At 41.4% G+C, this 23,077-nt stretch overlaps 1 protein-coding gene across 1 annotated transcript in view; it reads left to right on the top strand.

The window, feature by feature from the left end:
* CDC42BPB (CDC42 binding protein kinase beta) overlaps positions 1 to 20,908 on the top strand; it is a 412,316-nt gene extending 391,408 nt beyond the window's left edge. The window contains exons 31-38 of the mRNA XM_029597996.1: positions 2,936 to 3,532; positions 4,233 to 4,330; positions 4,652 to 4,736; positions 5,035 to 5,161; positions 7,130 to 7,247; positions 10,557 to 10,683; positions 10,769 to 10,839; positions 18,795 to 20,908. Of these exons, the coding sequence (XP_029453856.1) occupies positions 2,936 to 3,532; positions 4,233 to 4,330; positions 4,652 to 4,736; positions 5,035 to 5,161; positions 7,130 to 7,247; positions 10,557 to 10,683; positions 10,769 to 10,839; positions 18,795 to 18,926 (1,355 nt within the window). The 3' untranslated portion in view covers positions 18,927 to 20,908. The remainder of the gene's footprint in view (positions 1 to 2,935; positions 3,533 to 4,232; positions 4,331 to 4,651; positions 4,737 to 5,034; positions 5,162 to 7,129; positions 7,248 to 10,556; positions 10,684 to 10,768; positions 10,840 to 18,794) is intronic.
* The last annotated feature ends 2,169 nt before the right edge of the window (positions 20,909 to 23,077 follow it).

Genomic DNA, 23,077 nt, shown 5'->3' with positions numbered 1-23,077 from the left:
TCCTTTTTATATTCCCTCCTGACTTATTTTAGTCATATCATTACAGTGGTGGTCCTCAGCTGGGGAGCTATGTACCAGGACTCCATCCAGAACCCTGCACTCATGGGCCCTAAATCTGGCCACTGGGTATCACCTTGACAATGACCATGACTTCCACCTCTTCCCCCCACCCCCCCAACGCACACACACACAATATCCCCAGACCCAGCTGATCCTATGAGCGAAAGACCTGAGCTGGGCACTGAACCCAGATCCTTCTGCATGACTACTACCATTGGGCTACCTTGGCCAGTGCACTCCACCCATTTCTAATCCAGTCAGCCACCCTGGTACCCACCCTATGGCAGGGCCGGTGCTTCCATTAGGCAAATTAAGTGGTTGCCTAGAGCACCAACATTTTGGGGATAGCAAAATTCCACCAGCATAAGGCCCAGAGTGGGAAAACCAATACTGCCAAAGAAAGCAGCGCTGTGCTGGAGGTCCCTCCAATAGATAAGTTAGAGATGGCTGGGGAAGTGCATGATTGAAGTTTTGCCTAGAGCATCAAATACTCTTGCACTGGCCCTGTCCTAAGGCTGCTCGGTATCCTTTCCTTTATTACTGTTACAATTCCGCAAAATCCAATTTCATGTGCAATGCAAATCACAGTAACACACTCAAACATTTTTAGAAAATGCACAATACAAACCACACACATGCAATAAAACAGTAATATATATTAAAATCTTTTCAGCGAGCCTCTGTCACAATGCAAACCTGAAATAAATCAGCTGTATATCATCAGATGCTCATTTAAAAAGCATGGCTTTTATCAACTTTCAAAATACTAAATTATTTTCAGTTCAATATGGGGGCTGCAACTGCAAAGATCTTCAATTGCATCTCTTGCAATTTCACTTTTCATACAGTAAGAATAACAAATTTGCATCTGCTGATCACAAAGATATAATTACCCAAATAAGGAGAACCTTATATCATATAACATGTATCATTTAAAACACACATTTATTTAAGAAAGACACAACTTAATATAAACAATTGTGTATATTGGGGAACCAATATTTGATTATTTTCCCTCAGTTATTGTATACCTTGGTGGATCACAAAGATATAGCAGGAACATAATGTATCAAATCTGAGAGACCATGAATGTCCTGCACATACTTGATCTTATGAATCAAGGTGTAAATCTTAAATTCACTCACCACTAACTGCTTAGACTAATCAACCTGTAGGTACCCTCATCCTCACTATTTCCACTTTTAAGAAGAGCAACATCTGCTTTTCTCCAGGCCTGTGAAACTGAACAAAGCTGTCAGTGGTACACCAGAACCTCCCTAATTGCCTTTAATATCCCAGGATGTATCTGATATGACCTAATTGCCTTGTCCACTTTCATATTTGCTAGCTATAAATGGAATATCATGTACCCTTCTACTTTATGTACCTCTGCCAACAATCAGTGGTTCTCCTCCAATTCCTTCTTTGGTGAATGCTGAACAAAAGAATTGGTTTAGTATATTAGTTATAGTGCTCTGGCTAAATTCTAAACACATATTGGTTCATTGAAACCTCTGTTGGCATGGTTATGGTTTTCAGATACTATGCTCTTGGTATAATTACGCTATACATATCTACTGGTATGAAAGTGTCAGAAGTGTTCTGTACTTGTCATGATAATGAGCCTGTTAACCTCTTCCACTGGCATAACAGCTGTTGTGGATGGCATTGCAAACACAGTTGTATCACTGTTAATAAAAAAAAAAAAAGTCTCCTAGTGGTTAGTGCATTGAACCACTGTCTGGAGAAGTTCTAAGATACAAATTCAAAGTTCTGCTCTTATACTCATTGTTTATGACCCTGGGCAAACCATTGTATCACCCTGTACTTTGTCTGCTAATAATTTGCTTTTTATCCTTATCTTTGAAAACTGGCATGCAGGTTAGGTGCCAGAAATGTACTGCCAAGCTGTGTACCCCAGCAACCCCCCAAAATTTGTGACTGCTCAAAATTTACTTTCTTTTGGTGCCAGGGCTATGTAGGCAGGTCCCCTTCCCTATTGCTCCCCCTCCTTTGCCTGGGTAACTTTACTCCTTCTGGCCCCTGCCTTGCTACTGAGCAAGCACACTGCTTTAGGATAAGGCTATACAGTGAGGATGAATGCCGGGTGAAAAGTCAGGTACCAGCCAAAAAATATAGGAACTGGAGAAAAATAGCTTTCCCCTTATCTACTTCTATTTTTGCTTGTCTCTTCTATTTTTGTTAGCTATTTTTTCCTTCACCACAGTAGGGGGTCTCTCCTTCTAGCAGCTGAATAAATCATAACTGCGGCTTCTCTCCACAGCGTTCTCCCTCCCCAGCAGCTACAAGGAACATAGCAACAGCCTTTCGTTCTGGTGGCTGCATGGACTATGGCAGTGGCCCCTTTTCCTGGCAGCCTGGCCCCAGCTTTATACTGCTGAATGCTTGCATTTAGTGAGTTTACTAATGGAATTCTCTAGGGCGGCACCCACAGAGATGGTTTAACATATGTTTCCGAAATAAGGATTGCACATCTCCCAGGTGAACTCGGAAACTGATCCTGTCCTTATTTTGCAACATTACATGCATGGAGATTCTTACTTTTCTTAGAGAAATCAGAACTATAACTGCATGCATGCATTGGGCACAACCAGGACTGAATCAGTCTCTCCTGTAAAAGTATATTGTGATCATGTGTGAGTGATAGGTACTGTGTAATTCCAAATTGCTACTATTGCTGTTATAGAGAAAAAAATTGTCTTAAAAACTTATACTAAACTAAAGCTTTTGCTTCATTCATATGTGTGTCTGAATGTAAAATCTGTCAACATCTAGGAGCATGGTGGTTTCATCTCGGCATTGTTCAATTACTGTACTTGGTAATGCACATTAAAACTTACATTTGTGTTTGCAGTGATAGTTCGAGCAGCTGACTGTAAGAAGGTGTACCAGATCGAGCTGGTTCCCAAAGAGAAAATCATTGCCATCATCTGCGGTCGCAACCATCACGTTCACTTGTACCCATGGGCCTCTCTCGATGGATCAGAAAGCAGCTTTGACATTAAGCTTCCAGAAACTAAAGGCTGTCACTTCATTGCAACTGGAACTCTGAAGAAAATCTCCTCAACTTGTTTGTTTGTAGCAGTCAAGCGACAGATTTTTTGTTATGAAATGCATAGAACTAAACCTTTTCATAAGAAGTTCAGTGAAATCCAAGCTCTGGGAAGTGTACAATGGATGGCGTTATTCAGGGACAGGCTTTGTGTTGGCTATCTATCTGGTTTCTCTTTGTTGAATGTCCTGGGAGATGGACAGTCGATAAACCTGGTAAATCCTAGTGACTCCTCGCTTTCATTCCTCTCCCAGCATCCTTATGATGCCCTTTGTGCTGTGGAGCTCAGTAATGAGGAATACCTGCTTTGCTTCAGCCATATGGGAGTGTACGTCGATGTGCAAGGTCGGAGGTCACGCATGCAGGAGCTCATGTGGCCTGCAACTCCTGTTGCCTGTAGTATGTATATGTTTTTCTGTTGCTATATCCCTGTTGCTGCTTTACATGTTTGCAAAATATTTGCATGTCAGTTTTTGGCTTTCAGAATACCAAGTGTTGAAGTTTTGATAAACCTAGAAAAAAAAATAGACATTAAAAAATCTCTATATTGAAGAGTTATTGTGAACAATTATCATAGGATTTCAGGTATCTTAAAATTGATCCTGAAACTGGTAGACAAATGACCATCAGGGTCTGATTTGTTGTTGAGTATCACTTTTTTAAGCAGGAGGTTTAATCCTCCTGCCTTGGTAATTATCACAATGTAATTGTGTTCCAGTAGGGTTGGTGGCTAGGCATTAATCCCCAGTATTGTACAAATTCTCAGTCTTAACTAAAAGGCCAAAAAGGGAGCATTCTCAGCTCAAACCTTAGAACTCTTATTTGGATCATGGTTGAAAAGAGGCCAAGAAGCAATCACAAATGAGTATTAATTTCTTTTTTTCCTGATTTATTTTCTGAAATGTTTTAAACATGTGCATTACATTCTTTCTAACTTGGGATTGGAACACTAGACACAAAAACAATCATCCTTAAGAAATGATTATACTTCCCCACCCCCAACAAAACATTCTGTATCCCCCTAGTTATTGCATTATTAGCTGCAGAAAAACTGAGCAACTTGAGCTGTTTGTGATTTCTTTTTTTTTGTCTATACCAGCGTGCAACTCTTCTTACGTAACAGTGTACAGCGAGTATGGCATTGACGTCTTTGATGTTTACACTATGGAATGGGTTCAAACAATTGGCTTAAGAAGGGTAGGCACTTTTTGTCTGTTGTAAGATTTTAGAAAGCAAGTGCAGGCATAACTATTTTGCACATGCTTTCAGCTCTTTGCTTAAATTGTTGATTCTTCTATGCTGTCACTGCATACATTTTATTATGTTGTACTCTTAGCTGATATTTATTTGTTATGCAGTTATTTTGTTTTAAACGTATTTTATATTTAAGCTGTTACCAGATTACAGCAAGTTTTATTGAATAACGCAGGCTATAAATGTTAAATAATACACAACCTCTGTTTTCCACATGTCTGTGAAAAATGTCCTGCAATATCACTTTTTGTCTCTGTAATACAGATCAGACCATTAAATGTGGCAGGTACACTGAATCTGCTGAATTCTGAACCACCACGGCTAATATACCTGAATAACAAGTTGTCAGGTAGGCAGAGCGAATCTGAGTCTGCACTGTTCCTAACTCTCTGATTGAGGTGCTGTTCTTATCAAATACATTCAGAGTGACCATCCAGAACCAGCCTTTTATTCTTGTGTAGCCAGAATGATTCAAGTTAAATTAAGGGTAGCAGTGTTCATCTAAAATATTTTATCATTATTTCTATAACTCCAAATCCTGGACACTTCGTCCTTTCTTCTTCCCTCCTACCCCCTCAAAAATAAACCCTTCCAATAGCATGTGAGCTTGAAAGTTATTGCTCAGTGCTTTATTTTCTGATTTCTAGTTACAGAAGGATCTGTCCTCACTGTGCCAGAAACCTCAGATAACAGCAAAAAGCAAATGCTTCGAACCAGAAGCAAAAGGAGATTTGTATTTAAGGTGCCTGAGGAGGAGCGTTTACAACAAAGACGGTAAGGATTGAATCTTCTGTGCTCTGAATCATATTTTCCCAGGTGGAGAGCAAAATGTAATTTTAATGTGCACAGACTTTTGGGCAGGCCCGGTGGCTCAATGACAAGAGCTGCATATGCGGAGGACATGGGTTCAATTTCTAGGCCAAGATTTTGCTCCTCAGGCCAGACAGGATTGAGGATGCTGCAGAGGCAGTATTTCATAGCCACTGAAGGGTGGAAGCCTTAGCCATCTATGGTACCTGAAGGCTGGAAGGTTGCCAGTGTAACTCCAATTTTTAAGAAGGGATCAAGGTGTGATCCAGGAAACTACAGACCAGTGAGTCTGATGTCTGTGCAAGGCAAAAATGGTAGAAACGATCATAAAGAACAAAATTACTGAACATATAGATAGGCATAGTTTAATGGGACAAAGCAACATGGATTTAGCCAAGGGAAGTCTTGCCTCACAAATGTGCTACGTTTATTTGAGGGTGTAAATAAACGTGAATAAAGGTAATCCAAGTGATACAGTGTGTCTGGATTTCCAGAAAGCATTTGTCAAAGGCCCTCATGAGAGACTTCTTAGGAAATTAAAAAGCCGTGATGGGTGGCAGTGTCTTCTTGTGGATTGCCAACTGGTTAAAAGATAGAAAACAGAGTAGGACTAAATGGTGAATTTTCCCAGTGGAGAAAGGTGAATAGTGGAGTGACCAAGGGATCTGTTCTGAGACTACTGCGTTTTAATATATTTATAAACAACCTGGAAATGGGAATAACAAAGGAGGTGATCGGATTTGCAGATGACACAAAATTATTCAAAGTTATTAAATCACAAGAAGATTGTGATAAATTGCAAAACTGGGAGACTGGGCATACAAATGGCAAATGAAATTTAATGAGAACAAGTGCAAAGTGATGCACTTAGGGAAGAACCCAATTTATAGCTACATATAATGTAGGGATCCACATCAGGAGCCACCACTCAGGAAAAGGATCTAGGTGTCATCACTGAAAATATGTTGAAATGTTCTGCCCGGTGTGCAGCAGCAGCAACCAAGAAAGCAAATAGAATGCTAGGGATTATTAGGAAAGGAGAATAAAACAGAGAATATCATAATGCCTCTGTATTGCTCCATGGTGCGATCTCATCTTGAGTATCGTGTGCAGTTCTGGTCACCACATCTCAAGAAAAATATAGAGAAAGGTGACCAAAATGATAAAGGGGATAGAACAATTCCCCTATGAAAAAAGGCTAAAGAGATTAGGACTCTTCAGCTTGGAGAAGAGATGTTTGAGGGGGGGAAGATATGATAGAGGTCTATAAAATGAGTGGAATGGAACGAGTTAACGTTAACCAGTTGTTTACTCTTTCAAAAAGTACAAAGACTAGGGGACACACAATGAGTTTACTAGGTAATACATTTAAAACTAATAAGGGAAAATAATATTTTTACTCCACGCATAATTAAGCTCTGGAATTCATTGCCAGAGGATGTGGTAAAAGATATTAGTGTAGCTGCGTTTAAAAAAAAAAAAAAAGATTTGAACAAGTTTTTGGAGGAAAAGTCCATTAACCATTATTAAGGTAGAGTTGGCAAAATCCACTGCTTTTTCTTGGGATAAACCCCAAGATCCTGGCTTGGCCACTGTTGGAGACGGAATGCTGGGCTTGATGGACCTTTGGTCTGATCCAGTATAGCAAATGTGTTCTTATGTTCTTATTCAGTAATGACATCTTGTGACCGGAATTAAGGTCTACATTAGCTGGGTCATAGAGGGAGCTAGGGCTAAGGACCATCACTGCAATTTTTGAGCAATGTTTGGAGGGTAATATAAAAATAGGGGAAAATCCCACCTGGGAATAAAGGCTCATGTTGCTATAGCCCAGGGATGAGTTCTGACTGAGATAGAAGCCCAGCAGAACATGAGGTGAATATACATTAGACTATGATGGAATTATAATGGCTTTTTATCGTTTCATTACAGAGAAATGCTTAGAGACCCAGAACTAAGATCAAGAATGATATCTAACCCAACAAATTTCAACCATGTTGCTCATATGGGACCAGGGGATGGAATGCAAGTCCTTATGGATCTCCCACTGGTAAAAAAAAAAATAATAATAATAAAAAAATATAAATGTATATTAAGAGGAACGCTGATATGTTTTTCTAGTATTTTATTTTAAACTTTATAAGATTTAAGTATTGAATATATCCATCATTCAAAGTACTGTGGACTTTTGTTGAACAGAATGCTTAAAAGAGGATGCACCCCAAAAGCCATGATCACCAGCATTTCCTACCCTAAACAGCAGATATATGCATGCAGAAATGAAGCAGATACATAGTGTCTCTTGTTTGACAGTATTTTATAAACAATCAGTCTTTCTCCTTCCTTTTTTTTGTTTTGTTAAAATAACAGAGAGAATTTCCTCCCCTCTCATCCTCTCATCACCATGCACTGATATCACCTCCAGCAAACTTTCAGCACGTCCACCATATGAGCCTCTCTCTGCTGAAATATTTCTCCAGAATGACCTTTCCTCTCTGGGAGGCTTACCTCTGCTTTCTTTCTCTTCTTGTCTCTCCTCTGCTTCTTTAGCAAGGGTAGGAGTAGTTCTGAAAATTTAGGAGCGGAGTTGCTATTCTAGAGCACGCAGAATGAGGTTATGAAAAATATCCAAAGAATAGTGATTAATGCAGCATGTCAGATTAGCTAAAACATTTTCAGTTTTACTGCGCCTTAGAATGCTGTTCATGTGATTTACCTTGGAGTGAATGTATCTGAGCTTTGCTGCAACTTGTGTAGGTTCCCATTGAAAATACCAAAGATATTTTCATCTGGAGGAAAATTTTGATACATCTGCAGCATTGGCTATACATGAAAGCCCCTTTACAAAACCTTTTATCTTTAACATGACAACATTTCATAGTAATTCCCCCTATGTGTGACTCTTGTTAGGGCTCTTTTGGGAAAGGTTTCTTTCCTATGGCCATCTTCCGAGTGGTTTTGGTTTGCTGAACGTAAAGATGCGTTGCACACGCTGTGAATGAGGAGGCATGGCAGCAATTTCAGAAGTTAGCAAATGATGTTTGCTAGTATTTTGCACTGATGAGTTGTTTATTTTAAGGCATGGCAGCTAGAGCCTCAATTGCAATTGGATAAAATGATTGCAACCTAATGTCATTCCGTAGTACAAGAAACACAGGGCATTTGATAAAAAAGATTCCTGGGAATTTCCAGTATGATTTATATTTATATTACAAAAAGATCCTCTATAGTTCGAGTAACTTGTTAAATTTTGTCAACAGCAGGCTTTTCCTTTTGAAATGGGCGGACAGAAATGAACCTCTTTTTAAAAGCTTTTTCTTCCAAAAATACATGGGAGATGAAAAGTACTTGGATGCCAGAGAAGGAAGGTAGTTATTTACTTTTTTGTAAAAGGTAAATACCATCACTATGTGCAGGCATTCTTACATAGTGGACAAGACTGACAACATTTTGGGAAACAGCTGATCAGTAGGGCCCTACTTAAATCAAAAGTTTGCAGAAACTGCAGAGCCTGCAATATTAGGCCTCTATTGCAACTTATTTAGGGCTTTACACACACAATTTATATTCTCAACACAAATAAGCTCTGGAATTCATTGCCAGAGGATGTGGTGAAAGCTATTAGTGTAGATGCATTTAAAAAAGGTTTGGACAAGTTCCTGGAAGAAAAGTCATTTAACCATTATTAAGTTAGAGTTGCAGAAATCTACTGTTTAATCTTGGAATAAGCAGCTTGGAGTCTATCTACTCCTTGGGATCCTGCCAGGTACTTGTGACCTGGCTTGGCCACTGTTGGAAACAGGATACTGGGCTTGATGGACCTTTGGTCTTGACCCATTAAGGCAAGTCTTATGTTATGTTTTAATGTAATGCTCATTAACTACCTTTCCTCTCTTCTCTTGCATCCAAGTGTCATGCCAACTCTGGTATTTTATAACAGTGTTATGTTAAATAGCAGTTAGTGCTTAGATGCTGTTCATATGATTTACCTTGGAGTGAATGTATCTGAGCTTTGCTGCAACTTGTGTAGGTTCCCATTGAAAATACCAAAGATATTTTCATCTGGAGGAAAATTTTGATACATCTGCAGCATTGGCTATACATGAAAGCCCCTTTACAAAACCTTTTATCTTTAACATGACAACATTTCATAGTAATTCCCCCTATGTGTGACTCTTGTTAGGGCTCTTTTGGGAAAGGTTTCTTTCCTATGGCCATCTTCCGAGTGGTTTTGGTTTGCTGAACGTAAAGATGCGTTGCACACGCTGTGAATGAGGAGGCATGGCAGCAATTTCAGAAGTTAGCAAATGATGTTTGCTAGTATTTTGCACTGATGAGTTGTTTATTTTAAGGCATGGCAGCTAGAGCCTCAATTGCAATTGGATAAAATGATTGCAACCTAATGTCATTCCGTAGTACAAGAAACACAGGGCATTTGATAAAAAAGATTCCTGGGAATTTCCAGTATGATTTATATTTATATTACAAAAAGATCCTCTATAGTTCGAGTAACTTGTTAAATTTTGTCAACAGCAGGCTTTTCCTTTTGAAATGGGCGGACAGAAATGAACCTCTTTTTAAAAGCTTTTTCTTCCAAAAATACATGGGAGATGAAAAGTACTTGGATGCCAGAGAAGGTAGTTATTTACTTTTTTGTAAAAGGTAAATACCATCACTATGTGCAGGCATTCTTACATAGTGGACAAGACTGACAACATTTTGGGAAACAGCTGATCAGTAGGGCCCTACTTAAATCAAAAGTTTGCAGAAACTGCAGAGCCTGCAATATTAGGCCTCTATTGCAACTTATTTAGGGCTTTACATACACAATTTATATTCTCAACACAAATAAGCTCTGGAATTCATTGCCAGAGGATGTGGTGAAAGCTATTAGTGTAGATGCATTTAAAAAAGGTTTGGACAAGTTCCTGGAAGAAAAGTCATTTAACCATTATTAAGTTAGAGTTGCAGAAATCTACTGTTTAATCTTGGAATAAGCAGCTTGGAGTCTATCTACTCCTTGGGATCCTGCCAGGTACTTGTGACCTGGCTTGGCCACTGTTGGAAACAGGATACTGGGCTTGATGGACCTTTGGTCTTGACCCATTAAGGCAAGTCTTATGTTATGTTTTAATGTAATGCTCATTAACTACCTTTCCTCTCTTCTCTTGCATCCAAGTGTCATGCCAACTCTGGTATTTTATAACAGTGTTATGTTAAATAGCAGTTAGTGCTTAGATGCCAATAAAACAGGAGCTTTGAAAGAAATATGTATTTCTAAAAGTTGTCTTTAGCCGAGAATATGGCAGTATTTAGAGGTATCTGTTGGGTTTTTCTGTTTTGTTTTGTTTTTTTGCAGAGTGTCCTACCTTCATCCCAAGACGAAAGCTCAAGAGAGAGGGCCCGTCCTCCCTCCTCTAACCTCTCTCGACAGCAGCCCCTGCAGCAACAGAGGGGAAAACCTTATATCTCCTGGCCATCCACAGGTACAACTGAGCTTAGGGAAGCACCTCATCTCTGGGGAGTCATTAGTGCACTTAATCAAGAGTGAAACCTGTTTTTCTGTTCCAGGTGCTGGTGATCCAGGAGTAGCCATGCCATTACGAAGTATGTCAGATCCAGACCAGGAGTTTGAAAAAGAGGTAAAGGAAGATAGATATAGATATCTATATATTTTTTTTTAATAAGTTCAAGCATCCAGTAGGTCTTGTAATGATGGTGAATGTGTTAACACTTGCTTGTAGAGAAGGGGCCATTTTTAAAAAATATTCCTGTTGCTTGTAGACTTGCAGGTACCTTTTGCTTGCAGACCTTGCAGGTACCTTTTACCTGCAGGCCTACAGGCAAAATTTCATAGGAAGATCAGCAGCATTTCCCTTTTGAAATTCAGGGTTTACCAGCTCTGCAAGTTCTCCTGTACCTGAGGGCTTGCGCCTGCTTTGCAGCATGTTCAAAGTTGGTGCCATAAAGAAAATGCAGTGATTTAAAAATAAAATCCCTTTGCTGTGCTTGCTGACCCCCACCCCTGTGCCTTTGCATCATGGGTACTTATACATGCAGAGGGGAAGGATCATCTTCAGCGATTGCTTGCTATCCAAGTAAAAATCATTTGAAAATTGTCCCAAATCTCATTGTGGTTCATATACAAATATCTAAAAAGAATTGCTTCTCTTACAAAGTAATGCTAGGATCCTCACTGTTCCATTAGTATAAAGCATTTGTTTATAAGACACATGCTGGCTCCTCAAATATTACTTTTTATAGCAAATAAGTCCTGTTTCTTGGGATTTTTAAGACTTAAATATTTTTGTCGTTTTTGTTTACTACATTCTCATTCCAGCCACAAGTACAGTCTTCTCTTATTGTTCCTGAAAGAGCTCTCTGAGGCTTCAGAGCTCTTGCATTACATTTACACAAGCCCAAAGAAGGGAGGGCTATAAAAAAGGACACTCCTGTAACCATTTGAGATTATATATGATTAGAATCCTTGCTATTAGATTGTTGTATATGGCATATTCTGTAAATACTATTACCACCAAATATTTCTATGGTGTTACATGACATACGTAGCGTAGTACAAACATAAAAAAAATCAGTCCCTGCTAAATGGAGCTTACAATCTAATAAGACAAACTTACAAGGACAAGAGACATGGGGTATTTCATAAAGCAAGACCATGGTTAAAAAGAAAAGTTAGTTAAGACTTAAAAGTAGACAATCGGGCATAAGATTTAAAAGCGATTTCAAAAACGTGGATCTTTAGATGGGATTTAAACATGACATGACACACCAATTCAGAAAGACTATTCCAAGCACATGGCGCAGCCAGGTGGAAAGCACGGAGTCAAGAATTGGCATAAAGGAGGAAGGTACAGATAGGAATGACTTGTCTAATGAGCTGAGTGCATGAGGAGAGATGTAGAAAGTGATGACAGGAAGAGATAGTGAGGTGCTGCAGAATGAAGGTGTTTGTAGATAAGAAAGAGGAGCTTGTCGTCATCAGATCCTAGGAGAGAAATTTGCATGTGCTTTTATGCTGACTGCATATTCCATTATTTTGCACCTCTTGTCTATCAGGATTATAGTGTTGCCCTGTGAATATCAGCAGCTCATCTTATTGTATTACATTTTATCCCAGGACAAGTAGGCTGATAGTCCTCACATATGGGTGACATCATCAGATGGAGCCCCGACACGAAAAACCTCTGTCAAAAGTCTCTAGAAACCTCTGGCCGGCACACTGAGCCTACTGAGCATGCCCAGCATGCCATGATATTCTCAGCCACAGGGTTCTCCCTTCAGTCTCTTTTTTTTCCGCTTTGCTGTAAGCATAGCGTATTAGGAGCTCTGTGAGTTTTTCCCTCACTTTTTCCTCACAAAAGAATTTCAGTCACAAAAAAATTGTCATCGGGTCTCCCTTCGACATAGTAATCTGTGAGTATTTTTTTGAGTCAATTTTCGGTCGATTCCTGTCACTCTCATTCGGTATCCGCAGGTCATCGACTGTTATTTGGCCTAACTTTCTAACATGGCCTCCGGATTCAAAAAATGTCCAGATGGTAATCGACATAGTTCGGTTACAAACCCGCACAATGTTTGTGTTTTGTGCTTGGGATCAGGCCACGATGTCCGGGCTTATACAACTTGTGCCCAGATGACACCAAAGGGCAGGCATGCTCGATTGGACAAGATGGAGGAGCTGTTTAAGAAACTCTCCATCGTCGACGTAGTCTCCAAGAAAAAATCACTCTCAGTTGAAAAACATCGAGGAAAAAAGAAGATCGGTGACCATCTGTCACCGACACCCCCATCAGTGTCCTCCATAGCGTCTTCCTCTGCATCTAAGGAACATCGAGAAAAAAGACGCCATCGACACCATTCCATCACTGATCCATTGGATGGAAATGCACCGGCATCGACATCGAAGGACATCAAGCCAATGCCCAAGCGAGTCTGGGTACTGAAACCAATACACCCTTCTGTACCCGAGGAACTGAGGCGCTCTCTACCGGGATCGGTGTTAGAGACCGTGCCACCACGTTCAGTCGTGGAAGTGCCAGTAGCGCCAGTCTTACCTTCTCCTGTGACAGTGGACCCAGTCCCAGTCTCCAGGGAAGAAGTGACTTCCATGATCCAGTAGGCCATCGTCGAGGCTTTTCGAAAATTTCAGCCTCCCATGCCACCATCGGTACCGACACCAACTCCGCCATTGACATTGGATCCATCGATTTTTCAGCCTTTGCTGAATAGAATCGACACATTGATTGGAGTTTTTCCTCCACCGGCACCGATGACGCCGACTCTTCCGGTGCAGCCATCGATGCCAAAACATTCACAGATGATTCCTTCGATTCCAATACCAGGCTCATCGGAGGATGATGACAGGGATTCGGATTCCATCCCGGGACTATCGGGTCGTCAACATCACCGAATACCGACAAGACCATCGATGCCAGTAAAGGACCCCTCGATGCCATTGTGTCCCGGTCCATCGGGTGACAGTCGACATCGGTTGCCATCGATGCCATTGAGACCCATCGATTCCCCATCAATGCCTTTATTACCTCCTATGCTGCCAAAGCAGATTCCATCTAAATCTGCTTCTAAAACAAAACATCATCTGCAAATACAAGAACCAGATGATCCTGAATCCACCTTACCATCCTCCGTATACTCCTTGGAAGGATGTTGACACTGATACTGATTCAGAGGAATTACAGTCTGAACCTTCTCCACCAGAAGAGAGAAGGAAGTCCCCTCCTGAAGATTTATCATTCACAAACTTCATTAAGGAAATGGCGGACACAATTCCTTTTGAATTACTGACAGAGGACACAAGACACAAGGCTCTAGAAGATGCACCAAAGGAGGTAATGGCCATACCTATTCACGAAGTCCTTTTGGAACTCTGGCATAGGTTATGGGAGCATCCTTGCTCGGTACAGGCTGTAAATAGAAGAGCAGATGCCACATACCTGGTACAACACCCCAGGTTTCCAAAAGCCTCAATTGCCTCATCACTCTGTGGTCGTCAAATCGGCTCAGAAAAAAGCCAGGAAACAAAAAACACACTCTTCTACCCCACCAGGAAAAGAACAGAAATTCTTAGATACCTTAGGGAGAGAGGTTTTTCAGGGATCCATGCTGGTATCTTGTATTGCGGCATACCAGCTTTATATGACACAGTACCAAAGAAACTTGTGGAAGCAAGTTCAAGGTATTGCCAATGATCTCCCTCAGGAACAACGACTAATTGCAAAAGGGCTTGAATCTGGCAAACACGAGGTACAGGCAGCTTATGACTCATTTGAGACATTTGCCTGCCTCTCAGCATCGGGAATTAATGAAAGGAGGTGGGCTTGGCTCAAGGCATCCGGACCTCAGACAAGAAGTCCGAGAGAGACTGGCAGATCTTCCTTGTACTGGAGAGAATATCTTCAGAGAAAAAATTCAGGCTACCGTCTCTCAGTTGAAAGATCACCAAGAGACACTCCGTCAACTCTCTAGACTACCATCAGATCAGCCATCCTCAATAAGAAAATCGACCAGAAGGGAAACCAGGAGACCCTTCTATAGGCCTAGAAGATATTACCCACCTACTTCTTCAGCGCATTCAAAGGGGACGTGCACGCCAACCAAAACAGCAAAAAACCCAGCCACCAACTCAAACTGGACCAGCAGCGGGTTTTTGAAATCAATCAAGGGAACCGAAGCCTTCCCATCAACCCTATGCCCCACTTACCAGTAGGAGGTTAACTCCATCTTTTCAAACACCAATGGAGTCTCATCACAAAAGACCAATGGGTGTTAGCCATACTAAATCAGAGTTACCGTCTAAAATTCAAAACAATACCTTCGCATTCTCTACCCATTCCACTTTGGACAAGCATGGTCATCACACCTCAGTTTCAAGTAGAACTCTCTACTTTGTTGACTGCCAGGGCTATCGAACCAGTTCCCCGGTCTCAACAAGGCAAGGGGTTCTAGTCCTCTATTTCCTAATTCCAAAGAAAACAAGCGGCCTTCGCCCTATCTTAGACCTCTGCAATCTCAACAAATTTCTCCAAAAAGAAACATTTTGGATGGTATCTCTGAGAACCATCCTTCCTTTGCTTCAACGGGGAGATTGGCTCTGTTCTCTAGGTCTTCAAGACGCTTATGCACACATTCCCATTTCCACACAACATCACAAGTATCTGCGATTCATCGTGGCAAAACAACATTACCAGTATCGAGTCCTACCATTCGAACTTGCCTCTGCTCCTCGAATATTCATAAAATGTCCAGCAGTGGCTGCTGCACAACTAAGAAACAACAGCATTTATGTTTTTCCATACCTAGACGATTGGCTAATCAGAAGTCCTTCCAGGCAGGGAGATCTGTCTGCCTTGAAAAGCACAATAATACTATTACACTCCCTAGGATTTCTAATCAACTATCACAAATCCCACATCAAGCCATCTCAATTCCTCACATTCATCGGAGCAGACCTCGACACCACAGTGGCGAAAGCTTTTCTTCCAAACAACTGTGCCAACAATCTAGCATGTTTGGCGAATTCTATAACCCAGTACCAGTTCGCATCTGCCCAACAACTTCTAGTGCTACTAGGACACATGGCCTCGATAGTACATGTTACCCCTATGGCGAAGTTAGCCATGAGAAGAACTCAGTGGACTTTGAAATCTCAATGGCTACAAGCTTTCCAACCACTGTCGTACACAGTTCAAATCACCCACCAATTACGCCTATCGCTTCAGTGGTGGATAACAGTCAACTCTGCAAGTCTTCTTGACGACAGATGCCTCCAACTTGGGATGGGGAGCTCACATCAACAACCTTCAAACACAAGGGACGTGGACTACGCTCGAAATGAAGTGTCAAATAAACTTCTTAGAACTTTGAGTGATGCGATATGCCCTTTATGCCTTCAAAGACTGCTTCTCAAACAAGACTGTGCTGATACAGACGGACAACACAGTAGCAATGTGGTACATAAACAAACAGGGAGGCACAGGCTCTTATCTGCTCTGCCAGGAAGCGGTGCAGATTTGGGCTTGGGCTCTAGAGCACTCCATGCATCTCCGAGCAATTTATCTGGCAGGCATACAAAACGTCCTAGCGGACGATCTCAGTTGACATTTCCATCCCCATGAATGGTCTCTGGATCCACGTGTAGCGAGCAAAATGTTTCAATGCTGGGGTCACCCAACCATAGACCTCTTTGCGTCTAAACTGAACCACAAAGTGGAAAGGTGCTGCTCCCTCCACGGCCGTCGACAAGCATTCTCTAGGGACGCCTTTGCTTGCCCCTGGAACACAGGTCTTCTATATGTTTATCCTCCAATTCCGTTCATAGCCAAAACTCGCGTGAAACTACAACAGGACAGAGGAACAATGATCCTCATGGCCCCGTACTGGCCTCGGCAAGTATGGTTTCCCATGCTCCTCGACCTCTCGATCAGAGAGCCAATTCGCCTGGGCACAGCACCCACTCTCGTAACTCAGAATCAGGGCAAATTGTGTCATCCCAACCTGACAACTCTTGCCCTGACAGCTTGGATGTTGAAAGCTTAATTCTGCAACCACTTAATCTTTCAACACAAGTCTCTAAAGTTCTCGTAGCTTCACGAAAGCCTTCCACACGTAAATCTTACCACTTTCAGTGGACTAGATTTACCAAGTGGTGCACACAAAACGGGTTTGACCCTTTCTCTTGCCCCACTCCTTCTTTACTAGATTACCTATGTCATGTTTCGGATTCTGGTCTCCAGACATCCTCTGTAAGGTTACACCTAAGTGCCATAGCGGCATACCACAAGGGAATAGGGGATGCGCCAATAACAGCGCAACCCCTAGTAAGTCGGTTTATGAGAGGCTTACTTCACCTTAAGCCTCCCATTCGACCACTGGTCACTGAATGGGACCTAAATTTAGTACTGACAAGACTCATGCAGTCACCGTTCGAGCCTCTACAGTCCTGCAATGAAAAATTTCTTACATGGAAAGTATTTTTCTTAGAAGCCATTACATCGGCTAGAAGGGTCAGTGAGTTGCAAGCTCTCGTCACACACTCACCCTACACAAGGTTCCTGCATGACAGAGTAGTCCTTCGCACTCACCCCAAATTCCTACCAAAAGTAATAACGGATTTTCACATCAATCAATAGTCTTGCCTACTTTCTTTCCAAGACCTCACTCTTACCAGGGAGGAAGTGTGTTACACACCTTAGACTGTAAATGTGCGTTAGCCTTTTACCTGAACCACACTGCGGTCCATAGGAAATCCACCCAACTCTTTGTTTCTTTTGACAAAATAAAACCAGGAGTTGTGGTAGGAAACACTCTCCAACTGGCTAGCAGACTGTATCGAATTCTGTTATGAAAAAGCAAACATTCCTCTCCCCTGCTGAGTAAGAGCACACTCCGTAAGGGCTGTGTCTACATCAGTAGCACACTATCGTTCAGTGCCCATCCTAGACATATGTAAAGCTGTAACATGGAGTTCCCTTCACACCTTTGCAGCTCATTATTGTTTGGACAAAGAAGGATGACAAGATTCAGCCTTTGGACAATCTGTCTTAAAGAACTTATTTCCAGTATAACCCCAACTCCTTCTACATCCATCCTGCTGTGATTTCAGGCTGCCTCACTCTTTCCAGCAGTACACAAGTTGTTGTTCTTGTTGCACAAGTTGTATGCTGTTGGTATAATGCAAGAATGACTCAGCCTCTAGCTTGCTAATCACCCATATGTGAGGACTATCATCCTGCTTGTCCTGGGATAAAGCAAAATTGCTTACCTTGTAATAGGTGTTATCCCAAGACAGCAGGATGTAGTCCTCACAGAACCCGCTACCCCGCGGAGTAGGGTCCGATACGTTTTATTATTTTATTTTTTTAGCTTACGCTTACTGCTACAAAAAAGACTGAAGGGAGACCCCTGTGGCTGAGCATATCATGGCATGCTGGGCATGCTCAGTATGCCGGCCAGGGGTTTCTGGAGACTTTTGACGGAGGTTTTCCGTGTCGGGGCTCCATCTGATGATGTCACCCATATGTGAGGACTACATCCTGCTGTCCTGGAATAACACCTATTACAAGGTAAGCAATTTTGTTTTCTCCAGTGATACATAGTCTCACTACTGTATAATTCATACAGCTCAACATTGTGTAGGTTCTGTTTTCCCCACATGCTGTGACTTCCTTCTGTGGATCAATATGTCAGTGTACAGTTGTATTTTCAGCGCTTTACGAAAAGGTTTCCCACTGATAATGTTTTTGCAGAAGGTTTTGCATAAATGTTTCCTGCTGATCAGCTTCTTTCCACAAGGTGCTTCTTGGGTTATTTGTGTGTGGATCATTTTGCAGCCAGAAGGATACTTATTGCCACTAAATTAATGGTCATAAAAATGCCATGGCTGGATTTTTGGCACGGTGTAATGCAGAAGATGCCATTCAGAAAGTAGGCTACCAGCCTTTAAAAAGACTTGGGGGAAGATAAAATAAAAACACTGTATTTTGCCGCTGTTGAGCAAACCTCTTTCCAGAGCAAACCCCTAACAAATCCTTATTTTCTTTTTGATTCCTTTTAACAGCCTGATTCGGATTCCACCAAACACTCCACACCCTCAAACAGCTCCAACCCCAGTGGCCCTCCTAGCCCCAACTCTCCTCATAGGAATCAGCTCACGCTCGATGGACTGGATCAGTCAACCTGTGACGCATAGTGCGCCAGCACTCTCGCTGCCAGGCATTAAAAGTGCAGGGAGCCTTACTTCTGGGAGTCAGTGCCAAGAAGGATGCTGAATTTCTGGTGTTGCACATGGAAAAAAAAATTATAAGTCCAATCTGTAGGTAGAAAACATCAATTAAAAAAAAAAAAAAAAGAGAGAGGTTGACTTTATTACATGGTGATAATGCTTTTTATACACAGTTGCTCACTGTTACCAGTTGAGATTCATGGACTCAAGTCATGTCTGTGTGATAGTGACACTGTTCTTTTGCATTTTAAAACATAAATACCCCTCAGTAAATATTATCCCTCCTTGATGTACGGTGCTGCTTATGCTAAAAAAAAAAAAAAATACAAGAGAATGAGATGCTGCTAGTATTAATGCTAACCAGTCTCAGTAATATTTTTCTGTATAATAGTGATGTAATGTCTTGTTAGCAGGAAATCCTTTTAGACATAATTTGGAGCTCAGCATAGGAAACAAAAGCAGGACCAGTTACACACTAGGATAAATACACTATTTGCTTTTTCCTGTGATTGTTTCCTGAATCTTGTAGAATGTCATAGAAAGCAATGGGCTGCTTTCAACATCTGTGGCACCATAATGAGGCAACACGAAAGTTGTAGTTTGAGGCCTTTTACTCATTTATACACTACATACTGAACTACACATCTATATCTTTCTACTGTTGATTCCTGTATGTATTACTGTTACCTGTCCCATTCTCCCTTATACTGCTAGAAGCTTTATATTCATTATCATATCCATTAGCCCTGGCTTATAGGACATCGGTAAACACTCTGAATGCAGATTTTAATCATTTCCTGCCATTTCTTGCAAGGAAATAACTTGTTTTTAAGTTAACAAGAGCCTGCTGCAGATCTTGTATGCAGGCCATATATCGGCTGTATAGAAGGGCTCTGTGTGCCAGAAAACTGGAATTGTCCAATCCAGTAATTCAGGTGGAGCTTTTCCTGGGTGAGAATTTTTCTGTGTGGTTTAGGTAACACATCCTATAAGTAAACATGGGATCTCTGTAGGCTGTGATATTTTATTCGACCAGTGTAAGATCCCCAGAGATATGGTGTACCTGAGCTGCTGAGACCACATAAGTCACATCTGAAGAAAAGGGATCCATATGGTCTCTTCAGGCCCAGAGGTGCTGGAGGGTTCTTATGTCAAACTGCAAAGAATCCCATTCTCTCCAGGATCGTTGTAGCTACTAGAAATGTTAAATATTTCTGAAGTGCACAAAACTTGAGATTTGTCTCACGCAGACGCTAATGAATCTGTTTTGTTAGTAACCAAAGTAGACTGTGAAGAACATGAGAGGGGGGGGGATGCTGCTTAGCTTCTCCCCGCTTTTCACGTTTACGCACACCTGCATGAGGACCCCGTGATTATTAATCAAGATTGATCATGTAGGAAAAAAATGCACAACATACCTGTAAATTTTTGCTGTGGCCCCTTGCAGCAGCTTGTTTCTTCATGTATATTTAATCTCATGCTTCCATGTATTATACAATTAATAATCCAAAATTCATGACCATGTTTTCTTTTAAAGCTTGTAATTAATTCTGTGACTGGCATATCCAGTTTGTTATTGTCACACTAGTGTGCCTTCTGTGCCAATTCTGCAACAGCTCAATATTACTTATTTAAAATTTGGTTTTAATGGGCAAATAATGCTACAATGGCTAATGCTTCTTTCTGAAACACTGTACAGGACTTGCACTTATTTTTATTTTTTAAGGGTGTTCTAGGCAACATTTAATCATATTCCGTTAATTGTTTGGCATTAATCGCTTTTCTCCGCAGATTATCAATGAAGAGGGCTCAGTTGGAGCTAGACACTACTGCTTTGGGGTATTCTGGTTTTTACTTTTTTAAATGTCTGTCTTTGTAATTATTGAATTGTGAGAACATTTTTGAACAATTGACCTGTTAATAAAACAAAAGAGGGAGATTTTAAAGTTCATAGTGGTCTGTCTTGACATATTAAAACACTTTACATGAATACATATCATTGTTTCATAAGAGATTTATCTGTTTGGAAAAAAAAAACTGTTTAAGTGAGAAATGCTTTTAAATGACCTGATGAAAGTTACAAGAAAGATGTACTCTTATTCAAATCACTTTATGCATAAATACTTTAATATTAAAGAAAAATATTTTGGACCTTTCTGCTAGTATCTACTCGGCAAGAACTTGCCTTATAACATAGTAAAGCACAAGATTCCAGTAGCCAGAATTGGATGGCTCCTCAGCACTTCCACCTCCAAAAGATCATCATTCCTTTGTAGAGAAAATAATTTGTAAAAAGTCTGATACGCCAAAATTACCACCTACTCCTTCATTGGAAGAAATGTTTCCCATTTTTGACACGATGGCTTTCAGATTAAGTACTGAATCCAGTATCTCTTCTTATCCCAGGACAAGCAGGATGCTAGTCCTCACATATGGGTGACGTCACTGACGGAGCCCTATCGCGGGAAAACTTCTGTCAAAGTTTCTAGAAACTTTTGACTGGCAGCCTGAGGCTACTGAGCATGCCCAGCATGTCATGATATTCTCTGCCACAGGGGTCTCACTCCAGTCTTCGTCTTTCCGTGCTGCCATCAGCATCGCGGTTACCGGAGCCCTGTGAGACTTCTCACATTTTTGACTGAAAATGTCACCTTAAAATTTCAATTTTCTCCCACATCGGGTCTTCATTTTTGTCACCGGACGGTCACAAAAAATGGCATACATTTCTCATTCTCATTGATATTTTTTCTCTCAGAAATTCTCATAGACTGCTGTCTATACCAACATGGCATCCGGTTTCAAGAAATGTCCTACTTGTAACTGAACCATGTCAGTAACAGATCCACATCTAGAATGTGTGATCTGTCTCGGAGAAAAGCATGACATCTTCATGCTCACAATGTCAAGAAATTGCCCCAAAGGGTCGGAAACTTCGGTGGGAAAAGATGGCTCATCTTTTTCAACTACAATTAATTCCATCGCCATCTATGTTGACTAAATCCTCTCCCGCAGGAGTAACCAAAAAACTCCTAATAAAGAAATGACATGTCGAAGATCCGGGGACGCTACTTCACTGACCACGTCTGTCATCGACCAGGTCAGTTTCGGAACCGAGACCAAAATACAAGCATCGACATAGTCTACCTTCGGCGTCCTCGACAGAACAGTCTGCGAAACGGCAAAAATCCGCCAATACTCTGCAAACCTCGGTATCTACCATGCCGTCATTGTCATCGACACCATTGCCAGTATCCACTACTCCGGACTTAACGGTCCTCATCCAGAAGATGGTAGTGGAGGCTTTGCAGAAGCAACATACGGCATCACCGTCTATGCCGGCGGTCATGTTGGTGCCATCGTCGATGCCGGCGGAAGTCATCGAGCTGATACCATCGATAACACCAATGGTTCAAACTACCTCGATGCCGATGATGTCTTTGATGATTACATCACTGGTGCCTTCATCCTTCTCGATGCCTACCCCAATGGAAAACATTCCATCGATGCCAAGCTCTTTGATGTCATCCACACCGCCATTTTCTATTCCTATTTCAAAGTTTTCCTTTCTTTCTTCATCAGCATCGACTATTCCATCGATATCACAATCTATGTCTATCTATACCACGGCACCCACCATACCTCCACTTCATAAATCGAAGCCTAAGTCATCCATTAAGCAAAAACCATTGATGACTGAACATCTTCAATCACAGCCCAAGCTTCCAACTTCAGAAGAAAGGGCACTACATGATATTCTAACCAAAAGATATCATGACTTACTATCCTCCTTACCATCTCGCCCAGAAGGAGAGCAAGTTGAGGATCTTTCACTGGAAGAACCCTTACCAGGACCCTCTGGTGTACATCCTCTTCACAAAGTTACACCTCCTCACCAGATACCTCAGTATGACACTTGGTCTGACACTGACTCCGATCCCTCATCAGAAGACTTCGTCAGACCCATCTCCACCTCCTGCAACAAAACAATCACTTCTAGAGGATTTTTCGTTCCCGCTTTTTGTTCAGGAAATGGCAGATTCTATTCCTTTCCAGATACGTACGGAGCAGGATGTAAGACAGCAAACTTTGGAAGTGCTCCAATTTGTGGATCCCCCGAA

This window comes from Rhinatrema bivittatum, chromosome 4 (assembly GCF_901001135.1).
Source record: "Rhinatrema bivittatum chromosome 4, aRhiBiv1.1, whole genome shotgun sequence".
NCBI classification, from domain to species: Eukaryota; Metazoa; Chordata; class Amphibia; order Gymnophiona; family Rhinatrematidae; genus Rhinatrema; species Rhinatrema bivittatum.
The sequence above is the reverse complement of the archived record's forward strand: the minus strand, read 5'-3'. Positions and strand labels throughout refer to the sequence as shown.